The following is a 23773-nucleotide window of genomic DNA, read 5'->3' on the forward strand; positions in this document are numbered from 1 at the left end:
TAGCAGTGATGGTGAGCTTTGCTGAATTATATCACTATTTGTGAGTTTTACTATAAATATATATAGAATTATTGTAAAAGGAATGAAATAAATAGGATTTTTTTGTCCCTTGGTAAAAATGATGTGCTTCTGAGCCTGAATCTAGACTCAGACTTGAGACTAGACTCAGACTTGAGACTAGACTCAGACTTGAGACTGTTTGTAATCTTGGGCTCTGAACAAGGCAAGCCTTGAAGAGTAATTGTAAATATTGCTTTCTTCAGGGGCTTTAGAAGCATTTTTCTTTGGATAAATCAGTTGTCTACCTTTGATCATTTCTTCAAAACTGTATGAAAGACCCATGGTGACATCTTCATTTCACAATTACATTTTTGGTTAAAATAGTGAATACATAAAGTTGAAATCATTCATTCATTAAGAAAACTCTATGGAATAATGAAGTTGAACTGGTGATTTTTTTAAAGAAATATTGTTAATTCATGAAGAAAAATCATGAAAAAATATGAAATCATGTATTTGTGAAAAAAAATTATCGCGATTTTGTTCTGAAAAATTGTGAAATCGCCAATATGTGAACTTATGAATTCATTAGGTTGAAATTGTGAAATTGTGAAGCTGTGAGTAAATATCATATAGTATAAATGCCACCACAGGTCATTTGTAGAACTGAGTCCTGGTGCGAAAAATGACTTCCCCTAAATATTACACTACCTGAAATCCATCTGGCGGGGCTCGAGAAATCACATCTATGGGTGGTGCAGACACACTCACTTGAGGGGCGATTGACTGTGTGATCACTGAAATATAAGTAGCATATATAACATATCAGGTTATCTTATCAATGAATATATCGTATGTTCAATTTTACAAAACGTTTATCCTTGGTGGTGATATAACATTTCTGGTTAATATTAGTTTTGTTTATACTAATTTTCATTAAAAGTTCATTTGTAGAAGCTTATAGAATCATTCTTGAGTCTGTTTCCTGGGTAGGAACCAGAACTGGTGTCCATTTTGCGAGGCTGTGAGAAAGCACCCCTCGTAGGGATCGAACCCACAACCTCATGGGTGAGAGTCAGACATCTATACCATTAGACCACTCTCGCCCTATACTAACATTAACTATTTACAGGGATGATAACGGACCAAAAACTCCAATCCTGAAAAATTAGTTTGAATATGTTTTCAAAGCCATTTATTTCCATTTAAAGGGTACTTCTTTCTATTTTTGATGCAAGTGTCCGTCAAAAACTTACTAAAAACAACTGTACGATAGTCTGAAACTGAAATCCTGATTTCAGCATTAATCCTGAACTTTATCATCCCTGTATTTACAGAAACAGCTTTTCTTTCGCAGTTTGGAAAGATTTAGGTTCTGGTTAAAATTAATGGTACTATTTATGGATTCAGCAATTCTTTGATACAATGCGTGTGTTCTTTTCCGCAGTTTGGCATAGTTTGGGAAAGATTGTTGTTGGCTTTTTACTATATTTAAAGTAAGTACATGCAGTTAACCAGAAAAAGAAAACAACAGTATCTGACAATAGTGTGTTTACATCAAATGAAAGTAAGCTGTCAATATATATATCACAGCATTTCAGTAAAAGTATGTAACAGTTTTGGTTAGAATGAACGCATTCAGGTGAGGAAACTGTTATTATCTGATACAATGGGCGTCTTCTTTTTCACAGTATGGCATCATTAAGTGAAACTGTCTGTCTTATTTACTTATTGGATGTGATGCTCGTATTTAATTTTAACAGTTTGGTTCAAGCGGGTATTGCCCATGCTCAAAATAAAAGTTTATTTAAAACAAACAAGAAAAAGGCAAAGAAGATTCCGAGAATACGTTCCATCCACTTATCTAAGTCAACCCAAATCTAAAATTCAAAACGAAGAATTGACTAGTATCTACCAGCTCTGTAAGCGCTGTTCTGAGATGAGCACAAGTTTTAGTCTTGTAACTCTTAAATGAGGTATCAAGAAGTGCTTGTTAAAGGTCATAACATTTTTTTTGCATATTGGAATAAGGGTATTCACTAGAGGCAATTCCATTTAAACTAGGGATGCAAACGAATGGCAATATTGATATTCGAATATTCGGTAATTCTTTCGATCAAATATTCGAATACCAAAATAAACCTTTAAGAATTGTAGTAAACTATTATTCACTAATGTAATAGACAGGGCCCTGTTACCCTTCTGTGTCGTATTCGGTACACGCGACGGACCTTTATTGTTCCACAAATTAGCCTCCGAATTTCCCCATTTTCAAAATATATCCCAAAAAAAAAGCGATATATCTTTATTAAAAAACCCGAATTATACCAATTCCTCTGCGTTCATTTTTGTAAACAATGCAAAATAAGATCAGGTTATTGCGTATTTTCCCGGATTTGCATCCTCGTTCTGGGATTGATGCTTTCGAAATATATTTTAAGAAAACGACACCATAGCAAAACATCGATGTTGACTGATGTATTGTACAACAATACAGGACATATATCCTCAAACGTTAAACCATACAGTTAATTTTTGTACGCAAGAGCGATATATATAAAACATTGAAAACAGTTTAAAGCACATAACTAGCACATGTCCTTCATATCATCAAGGTGATTTTAGCAATATCGCCAATTAGCAGTGAAGACAACACATTGGTATAAAGGCCGATCTCTTAAACCCTAATTGGCATGGCCATTTAAATGTAACCAAAATAATTGGAATGTGTCTGATGTCACTTGTTTAACAGCCAGTAAATGCAAAATTATGGGGACTGTTTATAGTTCCCAGCAATATATATCCGATATGACGCATGTATAGTGTCATCAAGTTCACACCTCTGGCATTAGGGGTCCATCGTTGTAAAAACAAGACAGAGGAAGATGACAGTTGTAGGCAAAAAGTTAATTAATTTATTAATTCAACAAAAACATCGAATATTCGAATACCTATTTTGACATTCGAAAACCAAACGTTCGATCGAATACCGGTATTCGAATATTCGTTTGCATCCCTAATTTAAATACACAACCCACCCCAAGGCGGTTAAAGAAAGTATTTTTATAGGGGTATGTTCCTGTTCATTTTTTACTACAATTTCTTTTTCAAAAGATAGCTGTAGCATGTCAAGTCTTTTCTGGTAGCTAGTCAAGCCTTTTGAAGTAGCTAGTCAAGCATTTTGAAAAAGCTATCCGAGCCTTTGGAAGTAGCTAGTCAAGCCTTTGGAAGTAGCTAGTCAAGCCTTTGGAAGTAGCTAGTCAAGCCTTTTGAAGTAGCTAGTCAAGCCTTTTGAAAAAGCTATCCGAGCCTTTGGAAGTAGCTAGTCAAGCCTTTTGAAAAAGCTATCCGAGCCTTTGGAAGTAGCTAGTCAAGCCTTTGGAAGTAGCTAGTCAAGCCTTTGGAAGTAGCTAGTCAAGCCTTTGGAAGTAGCTAGTCAAGCCTTTGGAAGTAGCTAGTCAAGCCTTTGGAAGTAGCTAGTCAAGCCTTTGGAAGTAGCTAGTCAAGCCTTTTGAAGTAGCTAGTCAAGCCTTTGGAAGTGGCTAGTCAAGCCTTTGGAAGTAGCTAGTCAAGCCTTTGGAAGTAGCTAGTCAAGCCTTTGGAAGTAGCTAGTCAAGCCTTTTGAAGTAGCTAGTCAAGCCTTTTGAAAAAGCTATCCGAGCCTTTGGAAGTAGCTAGTCAAGCCTTTTGAAAAAGCTATCCGAGCCTTTGGAAGTAGCTAGTCAAGCCTTTTGAAAAAGCTACCCGAGCCTTTGAGAGTAGCTAGTCAAGCCTTTTGAAAAAGCTATCCGAGCCTTTGGAAGTAGCTAGTCAAGCCTTTTGAAAAAGCTATCCGAGCCTTTGGAAGTAGCTAGTCAAGCCTTTTGAAAAAGCTATCCGAGCCTTTGAGAGTAGCTAGTCAAGCCTTTTGAAAAAGCTATCCGAGCCTTTGAGAGTAGCTAGTCAAGCCTTTTGAAGTAGCTATCCGAGCCTTTGAGAGTAGCTAGTCAAGCCCTTCAAAGAAGCTATCCGAGCCTTTGAGAGTAGCTAGTCAAGCCTTTTAAAGGAGCTATTCGAGCCTTTGGAAGTAGCTAGTCAAGCCCTTTATAGAAGCTACCCGAGCCTTTGAGAGTAGCTAGTCAAGCCTTTTGAAGAAGCTATCCATGCCTTTGGAAGTAGCTAGTCAAGCTCTTTAAAGAAGCTATCCGAGCCTTTAAGAGTAGCTAGTCAAGCCTTTGGAAAAATCTATCCGAGCCTTTGGAAGTAGCTAGTCAAGCCTTTTGAAGAAGCTATCTGAGCCTTTTGAAGAAGCTATCCGAGCCTTTGAAAGTAGCTAGTTCAGCCTATGGAAGTACATGTAGCTCATCAAGCCTTTTGGAAGTAACCTATGGTTAAAACTACACCATCTGCACTAACCGGCTGCCTGGGCCTGTGCCAACTGTGTCTGTAGTTGGGATAACTGGCTCTGTAGTTGTTGTAGTTGAGATTGGAGGTGGCTACAGAAATCATTGTGTTGCTTCTGTAGATTCTGATACATCAGCTGGATTCCAGAGCTGATCTGGGTAACCAATGGACCGTTTTCTGTGATCAAGTCGGCCTGAAGAAAAATCATTCAGATGAACTGTGATTCTTTTTCAAAGTATTTGATTCAAACATTAATGACTTCATATCTGTTAAGATTAAAAAAAAACACTAAAGGCAAACCCTGTTCATTCAAACTTCCAAGGACCGGCGGAAATACCTCAAGCCTCGAAAAATTCCGGCCAAGCGGAATTGTTCACTTTCAGAATAATAAAATCGGTCCTTGACATCTTGTTCGAGCCTACAAGGAATTCGAGCCAAAGGAAGTTAGAGCCAACAGGGTTTTCGACTTTATGTAATTGTTATGACCTGTCTTAAGAATTACAAAACGTTTTTTTGCCTCGGTCAAATTCACTTTAAAAGGTCTGCAAAACTAGATGGCCTCATACACTCAACAAAATTAATCAAAGGTCACCATTAAGTGTTCAAATATTGCTATAGAACAAATGACTTCTGTCAAAAGCCTATTGGAAAGGTTACTAAAAGATAAATCAAGAAAAACATAAGGTCAAAATAGTACAAGAATGTATCTTGGGGTACAAGTGAATGTTTTCAGGAGATCTGAATGTATTTTTATTTTTTTTAAATCAGAGACCCTTTATTAAGTTTGTTGAGTGTATTCTGGTCATAGTTTGTCCTACTAACATGGAATTGGGACAATGCACGATCTGGCTTCGATAGTTTTAAGGTGATCTAAATGTTTTATTTTTGTTCTTATTTAAATCAGTGACCCTGTATTAAGTTTGTCGCATGTATTTCGGCTGTAGTTTGACCTACTTACATGGAATTGGGACAATGCACGCTCTGGCTCCTTCATTTTCTGAAACAGAATAAAAACTCATTTAATACCCAGCATGCAACAGTTGATAATCATCTCCTTCAGTGAAAATGATAAATATTTCAAACTAAAACATTTTTAACCCAGATTTCTGTCTCAGACTGGCATCTTATGAAAACCTGGAAAGGCTGTAAAAATGACCCAGATAACTTAAACAGCTTGCAGGCTGGTTCTTAAACAAAGTAGGATTTTTTAAAGGACTTTTTAATTTTTCCAGTTAATGTAAGAGATTTGTATTCTCTTTAAAATCCTGAAACTTTAGGCGTTAATTCAAACTACCGTAAATCCTTCGCCCATTATACACAGTAAAATACGGTATCAAAACTGCTTATTGCTGACCGACAAAATAAAATAGGACACATTTTCTATACAGAGTTTCTTTATTATTATTACATAACCAGAATATATTTCTGTTACATAATGCACTTGGGAGTTCATCTAGCTTTCCTGTAAGAATTCACATTAAATGGTCTCATGTTCTTGCCAAATGATAGTATTACAGACACTGTGTCATATTTGTTTTTATTTAAGAGAATATCCAAGAAATGTTCAACATTTTCATGCCAAGGCTACAACCTAAGTGAATTGAATAAAAGGTATTGGTGTTATAAGTGAAAATAATTTAGTTTAACTTCAACTATAACCTAACACCGACTCTTGGGCAAGTAGTATAGCCCTCCATATTCTTCAAAAACTTGAGATAAAAACCCCAACTAAAAACAATGTATCTTCCTCACAGGGTATGTGAAAGGGGATTTTTGAGCCCATTTTACTGACAATTACTGTGAACAGCACCACCCGTAGTCTTATGACTAGCTGCAAATCAAAACTGGCAAGCTGTTAAAAATTATATGATTGTAAGCAAACCTGATATTAAATTTGCCATTTTCATAATTCAATAAAATTTGTCACATTAAATAATTGGTGGCTTCTGAATTTTACTATTTTCCACTGGTATTAAGTTTTTTACCCAAATTTTCACAGATTTTTTACCTGGGTTCTTATCTATGCTAGCACCCTATACACAGAATAATATGGTATAAAAACTACTCATAGTTGCCTTACAGAATAAATTAGGACACATTTTCTGTTCAGATTTTTTTTACTATAATTACATAACAGGACTGTATTTCTTTACATAATGCGCTTGGGAGTTCATCTAGCTTTCCTGTAAGACCTCACATTAAAAAATATCACGTTTTTGCCAACTTGATAGTATTACAGACATTGTATTATAATTCACACGCTGTTTCAGCACTTTCCATAGACGATCTGTCATGTAGTAACCTTTGAAAGTCACAGACCAATACTTAAGCGAATAATTTTCCAGGAACATTTTCACGTCAAGGCTAGAACCTGAAAGTCTGCTATTTGAGGTCAGGCAAAAAATTATTATATAAGTTCTGGTCCGATTTAAATCAAAATTGGACTTGAAGACACCACTTTATATTTTACATTTTGGTACCGTCATTTTTTATTAAGCTCTTGTACCAATATTTTGTCAAAAAAAGGAGTTTCGGCATAGGGTCGGGTAAGGGCCCAGGGGGTCAGGTAGGGCAGTAAGATAATACTTTTCCAAGAAATGTTTATATCAATATTTTCACACTGTGTTATAACACGTAACGACAAACTGTTTTCAGGTCTGTGACCAAGATTCATCTGAAAATTTCTGAAGTAAAGTATCAAACAGTACACTATAAGGTTGAGAAGGTTAAAGCAAACTAAATTCAAATAGAAATATTTCCATATATATATTTAAATAAATAGCGCTTCAACATAATGTAAAAGAAATCTCTGCCAGCTGATCTTAACAAGCTAACATGTTTTCCATCATGTCTGTCTGCACCCATTGGACTGCCAACACATTCTGATTTAATCCTTTAGAAAGTTCGTGACGAAAACACCCACCAAATTTCCATATATTCATTAAAAGGATTAATTGAGTGCATAAGTTCGTGCTTCTCGAATGCAAGGTGGCTAGTACAAGCCATTTGGGCCAAATGTTAATAAAGTAATAATCATTTATTTTTGCTTTACTAAACAATCAATTTCAAATTTAGGCTATGGTCGGCTTAATTCAGTTAAGTAAAAATTCTTTAAGGGGTTTATATGCTAGTTTATCTTAATTTATATTACTTTATGTGATGATTCTTTCAAGATTTTCACAACAATTTTGCAGTTTTGGAAAAAGGAACAGGTTTTGAAGTCAATATTTCTTCATCTCCATCAATGCATTACAATGTGATATAATAAGTTTTGAGTCAAGAGTCACAAAACTATAATGATAATAATTACCAAATACCAAAAGCAGGTGAAACTAGAAATGTGTCCATAGGACACGGATGCCCCCACTTCGATTTTTTGTCACAGAAAATAAGCCATAATGATTATTCAGGATAATCTGCACATATAGGATAAGTTGAGTTGAGTTGGGTTTTATGGCATCGCAAGACTGTATAGGTTATATGGCAGGCAAATAAAGGGCCGTAACTCTTAAATGACAAAAGCGATTTCCATGGCTATCGAACTTGATCAAGATATTATGGTCACAATCATGTATGTAAAGTTTGGTGAGGATTGGACACATACTTTTCAAGAATTAGATTGGAAACATATATTTTTGAAGTATTTTTGGCAAAAAAGGGCCGTAACTCCTAAATGACTAAAGCGATTTCCATGACTATCGAACTTGATCAAGATATTATGGTCACAAACATGTGTTTAAAGTTTGGTGAGGATTGGACAAACAGTTTTCAAGAATTAGATCGGAAACAATCTTCGGGACGTATTTTTCAAGTCTTTTTTTGCAAATAAAGGGCCGTAACTCCTAAATGACAAAAGCGATTTCCATGGCTAAGGAACTTGATCAAGATATTATGGTCACAAACATGTGTTTAAAGTTTGGTGAGGATTGGACAAACGGTTTTCAAGAATTAGATCGGAAACAATCTTCGGGACGTACGTACGTACAGACAGACAGACGTACGTACGGACAAGGGCAACCCTATATGCCGCCACTTTGTGGGGGCATAATAACTTTTTAAAGGCTCTTGACCGTTTTAATCTTTATGTTTTTCGAAAATATACATTCTCTGAGATTTTTCCCCATTGAAACAACCTATATGGCCAGGCATTGACCTCGGTAAACACTCTCCAGGCAGAAAATTGCAAAGACATACTAATATCCTATAAAGTTCAAATGATGCTAAAGGATATTGTCTCTAGACATCAACTGAATTTTAGTCCTGTCAATGACTGGGTCATACTAGGTCAGAGTCTTGAACGTGTCAAAGACCTCAGAGACAGTGAAATTTGGCCAGTCAACTTTAAATTCCATACGTACAGCTAAGTGTAAGAGGGACATGACTCCATATCAAAATATGTCAAACATCCTTCTTCAAATATGTTAGAGTCCAATTGTGGCGACCTACAGACAAAAGAGCGAGTGCACCTTGGCCACAGACCACGTCTATTTTCTGAAAATTGTCAATATTGGATTTATTCTTATTTGATGTTTGTTGGAGCAGTCGTCACGGTCAATCTAGGTAAAATTAATGAACAGAAAATTTGAAAAAATCCTTGACTGTCATTGGCCCACACAAAAATGCAAACATTAATTCCGATTACGTTTCATAGAATATCCAAGTACCCCCAATCCCTCATTTGATTATCTGTATGATAAAATTTGCGTTCATTTTGCATGAACTTGTCTTCCTTTCATGACCTCTGTAGGCGGAGTTTCCAAAGAAAGACCTGGGTCATGCATATGTATAACACAAATTAAAAAATCTCAATATTTTTTTTTATAAATTCGAAAAATTACTACAACCAAAATCATTATATAACCACAAAAGATAATGCAATAAAAAGGGGAAAATATAAACATAAGGATTGTATTTTATATTTCATGCCTTCATGCAAAATGAATGCTCGCCCGTGATTTGCAAATTTTCCAAGAAGCACTTAATGGATTTTCAAAATCACAGCAAAGCATTCATAATGCATAAACACAGGAAAAAAAATCTTAAAAGTCTTAAATATGAAGGCCTGAAGAATAAAACTACTTTCTTAATGTGTTGTTCAATTCCATATTACAGCCCAAGGATCAGAAATTCTCCCTGACATTAACATTATGTTCATGTGCACAAGAATTTTTAAAATTCAGAAGAGAAACAATACAACACTTGCAAATTATGAACACATTGTCGAAGAAAACTAGTTCTCATATAACCTTGAGAAACTGTAAAATCCAAGTCTCGTACCATCTTGGAAAACATAATTCTCATACAAAATTTAAACATTGGCAGGTTGCTTTCTGTTTTCTTCAAAATGAAGATAAAATAATGAGTATAAAGTAATAAATCGTAACTATTTTATTTAAACTCAGACGGTATCATAAAGATTGAGCACAGTGTCCTCTCTCAGTTTATCACCTGATATCAATGTCACTAACCAAAAATGCACTGTTCTTGTAGTAAACTTAATCTCATTTTTACTATAATAGCAGATTAGTATGTCTAAGTTTAAGATGGAATTATAACTGTCATCTCTGCTTGAAAAACCACAGGAAACCTTACAACAAACCGCAGGATACAGTATGTTTCTTAGAAAGAGTGTAATTAAGTTCAATATCCTAGCGGTTCAACAACCAGATATTAAAGCTGAGAGTTTGGTGAGGGCCAATAAGAGGCATATAACTCGAGAATTATTATTCAGTGTAGTTATAGATAAAATTGTCTGATTTTTTCCACATTCACTGGGAAAATGACCTATAGATACCCTTGGAATTGGAAATTTTTTCATGGTTTTTCACAATATTTCAACTAATATATTTGTAAGTTAAATATAACAAGAGCGGTCACAGACAGCTATATCCCCCGCCTCACGGGGGTATTTTTTATAATGAAAGCCAATCAATGGTATGGGTAGTTTCTCAGGAACATAAGAAATGCGTAAAATTAAGAAAGGGCAATAACTCTTTCAAAAAAGGTCAAATTGCAAAAGCCTGACAATATGTGCTGCTTCACTATATAGTCATAAACATAAGAGGAGTTGCAAAGAAACCATTTTTAAATGTAAACAAGAGCTGTCACAGTATGTGACGAATGCCCCCGAATGTGACATTGACCTATGAACAAGGTCAGTACATGAAAAGTTGATCTTGCCTTTACATGTCAAATACATATGGCGAGTCATTTTAAATTGCCTCTGAACATCAAACAATACCACCCATATTTGACAACATACACTCTTATGACCTTATATTCAGCATTCCATTGTGAATAAAACGCTACGTGTATCTTTCACCTTAGAGGTAGGGACATGGGTCTTGCACGCGGCACGTCGTCTTGGTATGTTGAACACATGTGGCAAGTTATTTTAAAATCTGTCCATACAAGAAAAAGTTACAGCCCGGACAAGGCAACCTATACTCTATGTGCTTATCTGCAGCATTGTGAATAAACGCCTAAGTGTGACCTTGACCTTAGAGGTAAGGACATGGGTCTTGCATGTGACACGTCGTCTTGGTATGTCAAACACATGTGGCAATCATTTTAAGATCTGTCCATACAAGAGAAAGTAACAGCCCGGACACGACAACCTATACTCTATGTCTTTATATATGCAGCATTCCATTGTGAATAACACAAAGTGTGACCTCAGAGGTAAGGACATGGGTCTTGCACGCGACACATCATCTTGGTATGTCAAACACATGTGGCAAGTTATTTTAGAATATGTCCATACAAGAGAAAGTTACAGCCCGGACACGACAACCTCTACTCTATGTCCAAATACCCAGCATTTCATTGTGAATAAACACCTAAGTGTGACCTTGACCTTAGAGGGAGGGACACGGGACTTGCACGCGACACGTCGTCTTGGTATGTGGAACACATGTGGCAAGTTATTTTAAAATCTGTCCATACAAGAGAAAGTTACAGCCCAGACACGACAACCTATACTCTATGTCCTTATATGCAGCACTCCATTGTGAATAAACACTAAGTGTGACCTTGACCTTAGAGGGAGGGACACGGGTCTTGCACGCGACACGTCGTCTTGGTATGTGGGACACATGTGGCAAGTTATTTTAAAATCTGTCCATACAAGGGAAAGTTACAGCCCGGACATGACAACCTATGCTCTATGTCCTTATATGCAGCACTCCATTGTGAATAAACACTTTATGATCATCAATCTGTGAAAGTTTGGTAGAAATCGCATGAAAAACGTAAGAGGAGTTTTGAAGAAACCAATTTTAAATGTAAAACAAAAAACGCCGCAATGCAACGAAACCAGGTTTTTAATGATTGACAGAAGAACTTCAGCCGGTGTCTGTTTTTCTATTTTTAGTAACAGTGACCTTGAACCTAGGGACCCCAAATGCAATCCATTGAAAGGTATCCATAAACTCTTCCTTTATACCAAGTTGTGTCAGGATATGTCAACCCTAACTTAAGTTATTCAGTTTCAACCATGTTTCTATTTTTAGTAACAGTGACCTTGACCTTGAATCTAGGGACCCCAAACACAATCCCATGGAAGGTATCCATAAACTCTTCCTTTATACCTGGTTTGGTCAAGATATGTAGACCCTGACTAAAATGATTCAGTTTCAACTGTTTTTCTATTTTTAGTAACAGTGACCTTGACCTTGAATCTAGGGACCCCAAAACGCAATCCCACAAAAGTATCCATAAACTCTTCCTATAGACCAAGTTTGGTCAAGAAATGTCAACCCTAACTAAAGATATTCAGTTTGAACAATTTTTCTATTTTTAGTAACAGTGACCTTGACCCTAGGGACCCCAAACGCAATCCATTGAAAGGTCTCCATAAACTCTTCCTATAGACCAAGTTTGGTCAAGATATGTCAACCCTACCTAAGGTTATTCAGTTTCAACCGTTTTTCTATTTTTAGTAACAGTGACCTTGACCCTAGGGACCCCAAACGTAATCCCGTGAAAGGTATCTATAAACTCTTCATGTACACCAAGTTTAGTCAAGATATGTCATCCCGAACTAAAGTTATTTAGTTTCAAATGTTTTTCTATTTTAAGTAACAGTGACCTTGACCTTGAACCTAGGGACCCCAATCGCGATCCCATGAAAGGTACCCATAAACTCTCTCTATAGACCAAGTTTGGTCAAGATATGTCAACCCTTACTAAAGTTATTCAGTTTCAACCATGTTTCTATTCTTAGTAGCAGTGACCTTGACCTTGAACCTAGGGACCCCAAACGCAATCCCATGAAAGGTCTCCATAAACTCTTCCTATAGACCAAGCTTAGTCAAGATATGTCATCCCTAACTAAAGTCATTCAGTTTCAACCATTTTTCTATTTTTAGTAACAGTGACCTTGACCTTGAACCTAGGGACCCCAAACGCAATCCCATGAAAGGTCTCCATAAACTCTTCCTATAGACCAAGCTTAGTCAAGATATGTCATCCCTAACTAAAGTTATTTAGTTTCAAATATTTTTCTATTTTTAGTAACAGTGACCTTGACCTTGACCCTAGAGAACCCAAATGCAATCCTATGAAAGGTATCCATAAACTCTTCCTATAGACCAAGTTTGGTCAAGATATGTCAACCCATACTTAAGTTATTCAGTTTCAACCGTATTTCTATTTTTAGTTGCAGTGACCTTGACCTTGACCCTAGGGACCCTAAATGCAATCCCATGAAAGGTCTCCATAAACTCTTCCTATTGACCAAGTTAAGTCAAGATATGTCATCCCTAACTAAAGTTATTCAGTTTCAACCGTTTTTCTATTTTTAGTAATAGTGACCTTGACCTTGACCCTAGGGACCCCAAAGGCAATTCCATGAAAGGTCTCCATAAACTCTTCCTATAGACAAAGTTTAGTCAAGATTTGTCATCCCTAACTAAAGTTATTCAGTTTCAACCGTTTTTCTATTTTTAGTAACAGTGACCTTGACCTTGACCCTAGGGACCCCAAACGCAATCCCATGAAAGGTACCCATAACCTCTTTCTATAGACCAAGTTTGGTCAAGATATGTCAACCCTTACTAAAGTTATTCAGTTTCATAGGTGAGTTTGACGCCGCCCGGCCGCCCGCCCGCCCGAACAACAACTTTCGCCATTCTAATAACCAGGTTTCACTATGTGAAAACCTGGTTGATAAGCAAAGGGCAATAACTCTTTCAAAAATGGTTGAATCGGGAAAGCCCAACAACATGCGCTGCTTCACTTTATGATCATCAATCTGTGAAAGTTTGGTAGAAATCGCATGAGAAATGTAAGAGGAGATGCAAAGAAATGAATGTGGGACGGACGGACGCACACACGCACGCACACAGGCATGCATGCACGCACGGAATCGCGCCTACCATTACTATATCCCCTCGCCTTTTCAAGGCGGGGGATAATTAAAGTAAACATCTAAACATTTTACTTATGTTTCGGATAAAAGCGGAAATCTTAACATTGTCCACAGGCTTCAGATATTTTAAGTAATCATCTTAAGGTTGTCCTCAAGCTTCAGCTATTTAAACAACATGCACAAACAATTCTTACTGTGACCAGAAACATGAAACCTACACCCGTCTCTTTCAGGTATTTTTCTTGGTATATATGGTCTTTTCGTGAATATGCACTGACATTGATACAAACACTATCATATCCAAATAGTTTGAATGGTGATCCACTGCATTGAATCAGAAGCGAACTATACAGGCATATAGATAGATCCTCTTTTTTATCTCCTCCATGATATTGAAGAGCACGTAACTATGCAACATAAAATGCAGCATCTTATGATGTCTGCGAAAAGGGCTATAAACATGCACACATCAATCCCTACATACCTCGATTGTATCTGGATGGAAGTACTTGTTTTGTTCCCATAATGTGAGCAGCTGAAATTGAAAACAATTATAAAAGAAAACATTGTATAAACATAGTGTTTAACATTAATTTTAACTAGCATTTATTTAGACCAAGGCTGGATTTATAATTTGGTTGTTTGTACAAGGCTATTTTGGGTGGGTGGGGAAAGTTGGTATGCATCTTATGGTGGATACAAATGTATGTCATCAGGTTTATAAAGCGGTAGGATTCTAAAGCCATTCTGAGTCATCGATCCATAGCCTAACAAAGGATCAGGGGCCCGTTTCAATAAGATATCTTAGTCATAAAGCTTAAGCTGCTTAGAGTGCTCAGAAACACATGCAAAGATACGGGCAGAATCTATGCGATAAATGTCCATACAATATCCTTATTGAAAAGCAGTTACCCCAAAAGCAGAGTTACACATAGAAAGTTACGGTTTTTATTGAAACAGCCTTTTTTTAACAGGGGCCATCAGTATAGAACCTTTTATTGTTATTTTAAATATATTTTTATCTATTTTATATCAACATCAATCAACCTATTATAGACGTAATTGTCCATAAGACTAAGAGCTCTTAACAAATATTATGTCCTTTTCTCAAACACACCTTATAACCTCCAGCATGGCCTGATTTCTGTTTCTTAATATATTACTGTTTCCACTTACAAGTGCATTATTGTTACAAGTGCAGACACAAGAGCACGGCAGAAAAAATGTCAAACGCTTTCCCATTTCCTGTCCTTGGCAATTATAAGTCAGAGTAATGGGCCATGCTATACATGTATTTAGTGTTTCAGACAACATGACTCCCAAGTTTCATTAGAATACCTTGTTGTTGTTTTTTCATTTACAGCCAAGATTAAGGTTGCTGCTACCCACCAGCAAAGATCTATTCCTCAATCAAGGCATCTTTTCAGTGAGACCAATATTTTCATCTGTCTAAAGCAGACCCATTCCTCAATGGTCTTTCTTTCTCTATAAATAAGAATATTTCAGGCATGCATCGAAAGTTGCTGTTGGGATTCCAAAACAAGGAAAGCCATGGTGTGTCGTAATATGCCTACAAACAATTTTTCCAGTTTGTATATGCAGCTTACCTTATTTAGTTTCACTTTCTTGTCCTCTCCTGCTCCGATCAGTGACGTACAAAATACAGGAACCACAACCTGCTCTAACTGGCACTTCAAGTTGTCCGCATTTTTACGTTGGCTGTAATCAACAAACTAACAGTGTTAAACTTGAGCATGTAAAAATATACCACTAGGCTTTTTTATAATAATATTTTTCTGACATCATATTGTGCACATTATACACTGATTTTCTGTACAATTTGTAACTGTACACTCCTAGATGAGAAGAAATTAGTATAAGCAATAACATTGCTTGTATTCCAATGGATTTCAAATTACTATTTTTGTTCTATTATTTTTGTAAATATGAACTGAATAAATATGTTAAAATACTAAAATAGAGCAACAAGGAGCAAACCCCAACACTCCTCTTTGTGCCGAAAAAAGTGGTACAACTTGACAAATATTAAAACAGGAGTTTTGTTCCTTGTTATACATGACTGTGTGTTATGCCTATTTGAACATCTATGACAAGTTTCATTTGAATATCTTGAACGGACCAAGGTTAAACATTTTGCACAAAAATTCAGCAAGAAAAAGAGACAAGATAAAAACAATATTGTAGACTTTATAAAACACCTTAACTGAATACTTACCAATGGTGGAGAACGTCATTTATAAGATATATAAGATGAAGTCTCAGCTCAAAGCTTGCCTCTTTGGCCAGTATTCTAGAAAAACAAACAGAACATCATTAATGAGGTATATCATGTTAAATAGTGGCTTAAAGCTTGCCTTATAAGCATTCTAGAAAAACAAACAGAACATCATTAATGAGGTATATCATGTTAAATAGTGGCTTAAAGCTTGCCTAATAAGCATTCTAGAAACAAACAGAACATCATTAATGAGGTATATCATGTTAAATAGTGGCTTAAAGCTTGCCTTATAAGCATTCTAGAAAAACAAACAGAACATCATTAATGAGGTATATCATGTTAAATAGTGGCTTAAAGCTTGCCTTACAAGCATTCTAGAAAAACAAACAGAACATTCTTGATAAGGTATATAAGGACTTAGGTCAAGTCGCAACTTAAAACTTATGAAATAGTGCTATTAAAACTACAGTAAAGAGTTGTCATTTGGTTTATATAAAACGTAAAATACATGTTACAATAATCTAAGGCCTAAACATACATGTTAAGGTCAATTGCATGTCGCCTTAGATTTTGCAGACAGTGTAAGAGGTCAATACAACTTTGCAAAATATATTGATCTCAACATTAATCCACAATTGTATGCAGGTGAATAATGCACCATATTTAGAATCAAGCCGTGGCAACATGGAGTACAAATTACAAATAATGAGCTTTAATACATTTATACAAACAAAACAATGAGTCAGTTGGAAAGAATTTCAGAACACCACCTGTTGCCAGACTTCTCACTATCAGCTGACATGGAAACTACTACGAAATATATACGTTCATTTCATCATGTGTCACTAAATTTCGGTCAAATATGGTCTGAGAACATTAACAATGACAAATCGAGAGAGGTCCATTCAATTTAATTCAAGAAATGTACACAATGTCCCCTGAATGAAAGAATTAATATCTGCTTCTGGTTCTACATGCATTGATTGAGCACTAGGGCCTAAAACAAAACACCTTTTGTTAGGGTTAATCGGCCCTTCCTACGAAGCAGGCATTGACATTCCCTTTTTTATAGTCTGTTGCTAAAAATAAATAAATATATAATTGTGTATTTAAAAAAAAAATAATAATGTGTATTTTAATATGTTGTTTAAAACCTTTAAAGCTTTGTACAGAAGATTACTGTACACCATTCCCCAATGATGACAATACTGTTCTTTCATAAAAAAGCCTACCAAAAGAATGGTACCCTAACCAAACCATTTTTTTTTTTTGCCTAGGGTGGCGAGTCATGCATTTTCATGTGAATAAAATTATGGCCTTGGAACATCAGCAATGACAAAGTGAGGTGGTCAATTCAGATCTCGTGATATTGATTGAACAGCATTTTAAAGATACTCGCTTATGTTAATGTAAAATGCACTTTTTTTTGTATGATAATAAATAAAGTGTGTCAATTCATTATGCGTGTTAGAACTAAGATACCAAAAGCTGGAACCCTTCACTGAATGTTGATATAAATTTCTCAAATATGGTCTTGAAGATCACAATTTTCAATAGCATTAGCAACAAAATTGGTCATTTAATTACAGCTTTGTGTGACTGTTTGATTGACAATATCATGTAAAGTTATCAATGTATTGTTAAGAGGTCAAAATATCCACTGATTTTATTCAAGTCCAAGTGGCCTTGTTGTTAAACATGCGTTTTCTAGACTTTTTTCTGGACTTTATAGGCTTGGGCTCACACCCCACTATAACCAAAATATTTTAATTTACATAATTTCACTGTATTTTTCTGCAATTTTGATATCAACGAGTAAAATAATGATAAAATAAGTGTTTTCAGATGTATTGATCCAAAAACATGAGCAAGTACATGTACCTTTGAATGAACAGCACAGCACTCACCCTTCAGCAGTTTTGAAAACATGTTATATTCTACTTTCCTTAGTGTGTTTTTTATGGGATAAACACAAAATATTAATTTAACAGTCCATAAAGTAGAAGAGTACTTCATACTTTAAATAACAAGCAATTTACGTAGGAAATAAAGTCACATTTGTACTTTAGACAAATTCGTAACAAATGGATGCCTCTGTATTCAGTAATTTCATATTCTAAAAATAGCTCCATGAAGAATATTTTCAGATTAATTAATGGCAAAGAACTAACAATATACTAGAAAAGTACACACAAATGTTAATAATGTATTAATAATAAAGCACTTAAAATACAGTCTAAAGAAAGTACACAAAAATGTATAATTACAGTAAAGTAAACCCTATTTAATCATCAAAGTGCAAACACATAATGAATGACCACAAGTCCCCAATATTTCAAAATAGTTTTATTATCATTGTCATAGACAACCCGGAGTCAACACTAGTCTGCAAAAATATTCTAAATATTTTGTTCTCAGATTGCATGTGTCACATTTTTACAACAATTAGTGAAACTAGTTTTGATGGACTGTGCTAAAATGACCTCGAGCATCTTATGTTGAATTGTCTTTTAATCATAATATTTTTATAAACTATGTCGCAAAAGCTGAGGCATTCTGACTCATGCTACGTATAAAGTCTGAAACAAAAATGAAATACGCATAAATAAAAAAATTGCGCTACACGTATTAATATATGACAAGTTAAAAACCATTGTGAATAACCCAGCAGGGCAACAGCTGTCACTGATCGCAGTCTGATCTCAGTGCTGCCAGCTTGGCAGTGACACAGATTTGCAAAAGGGTTTGATGAATATAAGATAACAAAAATGACTAATTGATATCGGTGTTATCTTGAAATTTTCTTCGTATGACAAGGGCTGTGAATAATATTTGAAGAAAATGTTTTTACGAAATAAAAAGTACAATGATTTGAATGACAAATTAGCATTGCAAGGGTATGCCAATGCTTATCTGTTTGTCACCCTAGTGCAATGCAACTTCATGTATGTAGAAATAGAAGCAGATATTGACTTACCCCGGTACTACATTACGGTGTCATGTTGTTGTTTTTTATCGAAAAAGAGGCACATTTATAATATGTCTACAATATTTAAAATTATTTAAGCCAGAGTGTTTTGCATGTGCCAATTGTCTCGGACAACAGGTGTACCAAGTTTCATTTGAATAAGAATGATTTCGGAGTTATGACCAAGGCCAAGTTTTTGTACTGCATTGCCACTAACACCACCAAGGCTATCAAAATACCTTCAAAAATCAGACAGCTTAATTGACAAATCTTCCTTTCACTTTTGAATTAAAAATTAACAGAATAAATTTGCATGATCTTGTTATGCCGATTCCATGGGACTGAAAGTATTTGAATCAAATGCAGTGCTTTTAACTAACCAATTTGGGGCTGAAATCTGGCCCCAATTCCAGTGCTAAAATATTATACCTTTTTCATAAAATAAGAAAAATCATCCAATTTCGTTTTTAAAAAAATCTGAAAGAAACAATCTTTATCACATTTTAGCCTTCTTCTTTATTACAGCATTCTTTTTTATTTCTAGGCAAATCTAAAATCCCATTTTAGTCAAAATGACATAGTGGTTTCCAGTCAGAGAGGCCCTGGCTCCATTCCCAAAATGGTTGGAGAAAAACACGTATATATCAGTCACTAATATGATGTACATCACCAGGGAATGAGAAAATCAATCCTGGGAAGAAAGTTCAGAAAATAAGAAATATGATTTTACAAAATCATGTTGCAAGATAATAAAACAAGAGGCCCAAAAGGGCCTATGCTCTACTGGCATGGCTTTTGTGGTCATATCAATCCACAGCATGTATGGGTAAAAGGCAACAGACATACAGTTTATGTTTTGTGTTTGGGTTACCTGAAAACGTAGCACGTTCAACATCTGAGCCCAGAAAGTATTGTAAGCAGATTAGTTACATGAACTATTTTAATATGTGCCAAGTAAAAGTCATCTGACAAAAAAAAATGCTTTCAAAACTGTACTCATAGTAAAAATTTCTGTAGTTTTAAAGTTAAAAAAAGTTGGTCAAAAGGTCAAAGTCAAGGGCATTCTAGGACAACATTGATCAATTTGAACAAAAATTCACAATCAATTGTGCTGAGATGGATGCACAACACACAAAAAGATTTTCAAACCTTTCCAGATTTATGTTTACCAAACCTGTGAACCCTGGGTGTGGCCAGTAATGACACCAGGTGCATAACTTAAACATTCACAACCAATTTTGTTAAGATGAATGCTCAAACTACAGAACTTAAAGCTAAAAAATGGCCTTTGGGCTTTCAACAAGAATAAGGTAGAGTAATTCACAAAATCAACTGCAGAAGCAAAAAGCAAATTGTCTCCCTTAACTCTAGACTTGAATTTACATGTACATGTAAACTTGGCTAAAAATAGAATTCGCTCATGCAGACCTGGCTAAAAATAGAAAGCATTTCTTTAAAAACTTTCATGGCCCATAATCTAGGCATTCATGGACGGATCTGGCTGGTTTTCGAAAGGAACCGAGCTCTAATGGATATCTAGATACTGTACAAGTTTCATCGAGATACAATCAAAACTGAAGACTGTATCATGTTCACAACCAATTGTTTACAGACGCACGGACGCACAGATGCACATACTACGTACACATTACCATCGCATAAAATCTTCTGGCCTTTGGCCAGTAGAGCTAAAAAATGGTAACATAGCATTGAACAAATAAAATTTTCTGAGTGAATTTAATACTTTTTAACCCCAAAAAATTGATGCTGTAATCTGTAAAAATCAATAATAACAACAAAACTATTAAGGGAATAAAATCTGATCACAATTTTTAAACTGAATTGTAGTGGTTTCCCTTGTCCCCTATCTTTTATTTTAAATATTTGAAAATGGAGGTTGAAAAATGTTACAAATTAAAGTTTGAGTTCTGTCCCTTTATCTGCTGGAAGGAAGGTAGAATGTTTCAATCTTTCAAAACGGAAAAAAAAAAGAACAAAACATCCATTAGTGAGATAATTCCAGCAAATATGCACCTTACTGTGAAGATGAAAGAGCCCTAGGAATGAAAGGAAGGAACTACCAGGGGATGAAACAAGCCATTAAACCATTCCTGGCAAAAGGTTTTAGCCTCAAATATAAGGCTTGGCACGTTGGAATCTATTAGCGTTAGAAACTATTTAGCTTTAAGAATAGTTCCCATAATTTCATTTTAAAGCCTTGGGCCATATTCAATATTGTTCTTACACTCATCCTTAGACATGCCTCAGTGATTCCATCGGCCATCAATTGGCCAGCTAATTTTACAGTCAAATCAAAACACTTGGACTCTATGTTAAGTGAAATCCTTGGTGGATATTGAATACAGCTCTCACATGATACATAAGTAAAAAATTCTGCTACTGGGATTACCCCTTCAGTTACTCTGTTTTGTTAGGACTTTACTGAAAGCATGCATTAGTCTTTGAGACATAGAATATACTAGACTCAAGACGTTGTCAACATACCTCCGCAGCATGTATTTGCCAATCAACAATGACTGATGGTCCGTGCTACAGTGCTGGAATATCCAGCTTTTCCCACTCTGAAAACACAACAAAGCCATGTTATGTTGATGCAAAAACACATCTATTTCTCACAGATTATCAACGAGAATAACTAAAAAATCAAATATTTGTCCACAGTTGTGGGACTTTCTAAATTTCATGAAGATTTGGGTATCTCAATTGTAATCTAAATTGTGTACCAAGTTTCATGTAAAAAATTAGATGGTTTAAAAAATCATCACTGAAACTAAAGTTTTTGCACATTGACAAAACAAGGGTGGTGACAATCCTGTGACTGTTTTCTTGGGAAAATAGAATTTCTATAAGTAAATGGTTCCTACAGATGGCAACAGAAATAAATTGCGATGTTGACAGCGGATTTATAGAATTAAAGTTACAAGAATAAACCCAATTATGTACTGAGACTGTCATTTCTTGGCAATAAATCTGGAAAACAAATTACTGTAGCTCGAAGGCTTTTGGCAACAACATCACCATTATACACATGATTCAAGTTGCATTTTTTTCATTTGTTTTTTCCAATTTTATAAACCGTTTAACATAATGGTTTTGTTAGCTTTTGGATAGAAAATAATTTCCCAACAAATACATATAAATATCATATATCATTATTTAATATCATTATATGATAGCTGATATTTCTAACAATAATTAAAATAAACTCAACAAAGACTTTCCAGGAAAATCGTAGTGTTTTTGTTTTTTATTATACAGCCATAATAACCAAACACGATGACATAACAAGTCTTCCTCTTTCATAATTAAAGTGTTGCGCTAACTTGCAACTCAGCAAAAACACTGACAAAAACATCGTATTTCTGACAGCTCTCTTGTGTTGACCTGCGTGTGACATTCATTTACAAGGATATTAAAGCATGTTCTGTATAATGAGACTATCTCATATTGACTCAACTTGTCTGGTGCTGTATTGTTGCACTGAGTGAATGGGAAATCTGAGTCGGTTTAGAAAAAAGGTGACCATTCTATAAAATATGATGTATAATTAGTAACGTGGCAACCAAACTAGCTACTGTAATAAGTTGATGTTTTATAACATTTATTTCCTCAAATTAGACAAAATGATGAATATATATTTCAAATAATTTTGAAAAAAAATTAAGTTCTAAAATATTTAAACTCTAAATAAATGGGAAATTGAAGCTAGATATTTACACAAAACAACTACTGAAATAAGGTATTTTTTTAATAACATCCTATTTGCAGAGCTAATATTTCATCAAATTAGACAAAATGATATTAAATATATTTAAAATAATTTTGAGAAATTTTAGTACTAAAATACCTAAACACTGAATAAATGAGAAACTGAAGCCAGTGATTTACAAAAAACAGCTACTGTTATAAGTTATCATTCTATAACATACTATTTGCGGAGCTAATATTTCATTAAATTAGACAAAATGTTAAATATTTAAAATAATTTAAAAAAAAAGCAACTACTAAAATATCTAAACAATGAATAAATGGGAAATTAGAGTCCGTGATTTACAACAAAGAGTGAACATTCTAAGAAATGTTCCATTAAGTAGTAACCTTGCAACAAAACCAAAAAAAATCTATAACGTCCTATTTTCAAAGCTTATATTTCATCAAATAAGATTAAATGATGAATACATTAAACTAATTTTGAGAAAAAAACAAAAGTACTTAAAAATCTAAACAAAACACTACATTATAAATTGGAGGCGTAAACATTTTATAAAACAAAAACAAAACAGCGAGATATTACGCAATATTCCCCTTCAATGTCACAAGCAAACCTTATGATGTCGATTCATCATAGTAAAATATTTTATACTAAACGCAATAACCCAACCTAACCCCATATTTGTCATATTTTTATGGTCAGTAAAAACGCTGCCTCTCAAATTGTGATCAATCTTGATGTGCTAGTTGACTTAAAACGCAATAAATAAAAATGTTAATATGGCTGTACTTTACCAATACGTAATAACAACCTACAAAGCACATGCCTACAATCATGTGACTTCTGTCTAGTTGAATACAACAAAACAAAAGAAGAAAGGCCAAAAAAAAAAGTTTGGTCAGTGCTACATCCTTCTCAAAAACTATAGGGTAAGTAGGCTTTTTAGCCCTATTTTTTTATCAGGACTTAATGTAAGAACATCATTGAAGAATGGAGTTCAAGTTATCTTCTGTATGAAAGCTTTAACGGTTTTAAACTACATATAAAAACACACACTTAAAATAAAAAAATAATATATAT

At 34.8% G+C, this 23773-nt stretch overlaps 1 protein-coding gene across 1 annotated transcript in view; it reads right to left on the minus strand.

Moving 5' to 3' along the window:
- LOC128214798 (calcium homeostasis endoplasmic reticulum protein-like) overlaps positions 1–23773 on the minus strand; it is a 46587-nt gene that overhangs the window by 7594 nt on the left and 15220 nt on the right. Inside the window, exons 6-12 of the mRNA XM_052921455.1 lie at positions 21466–21542; positions 15990–16064; positions 15361–15472; positions 14238–14288; positions 5342–5380; positions 4396–4576; positions 712–797 (exon numbers count right to left, since the gene is read on the minus strand). Coding sequence (XP_052777415.1) covers positions 712–797; positions 4396–4576; positions 5342–5380; positions 14238–14288; positions 15361–15472; positions 15990–16064; positions 21466–21542 — 621 coding nt within the window. The remainder of the gene's footprint in view (positions 1–711; positions 798–4395; positions 4577–5341; positions 5381–14237; positions 14289–15360; positions 15473–15989; positions 16065–21465; positions 21543–23773) is intronic.

This window comes from Mya arenaria, chromosome 13 (genome assembly GCF_026914265.1).
Source record: "Mya arenaria isolate MELC-2E11 chromosome 13, ASM2691426v1".
Classification (NCBI taxonomy): domain Eukaryota; kingdom Metazoa; phylum Mollusca; class Bivalvia; order Myida; family Myidae; genus Mya; species Mya arenaria.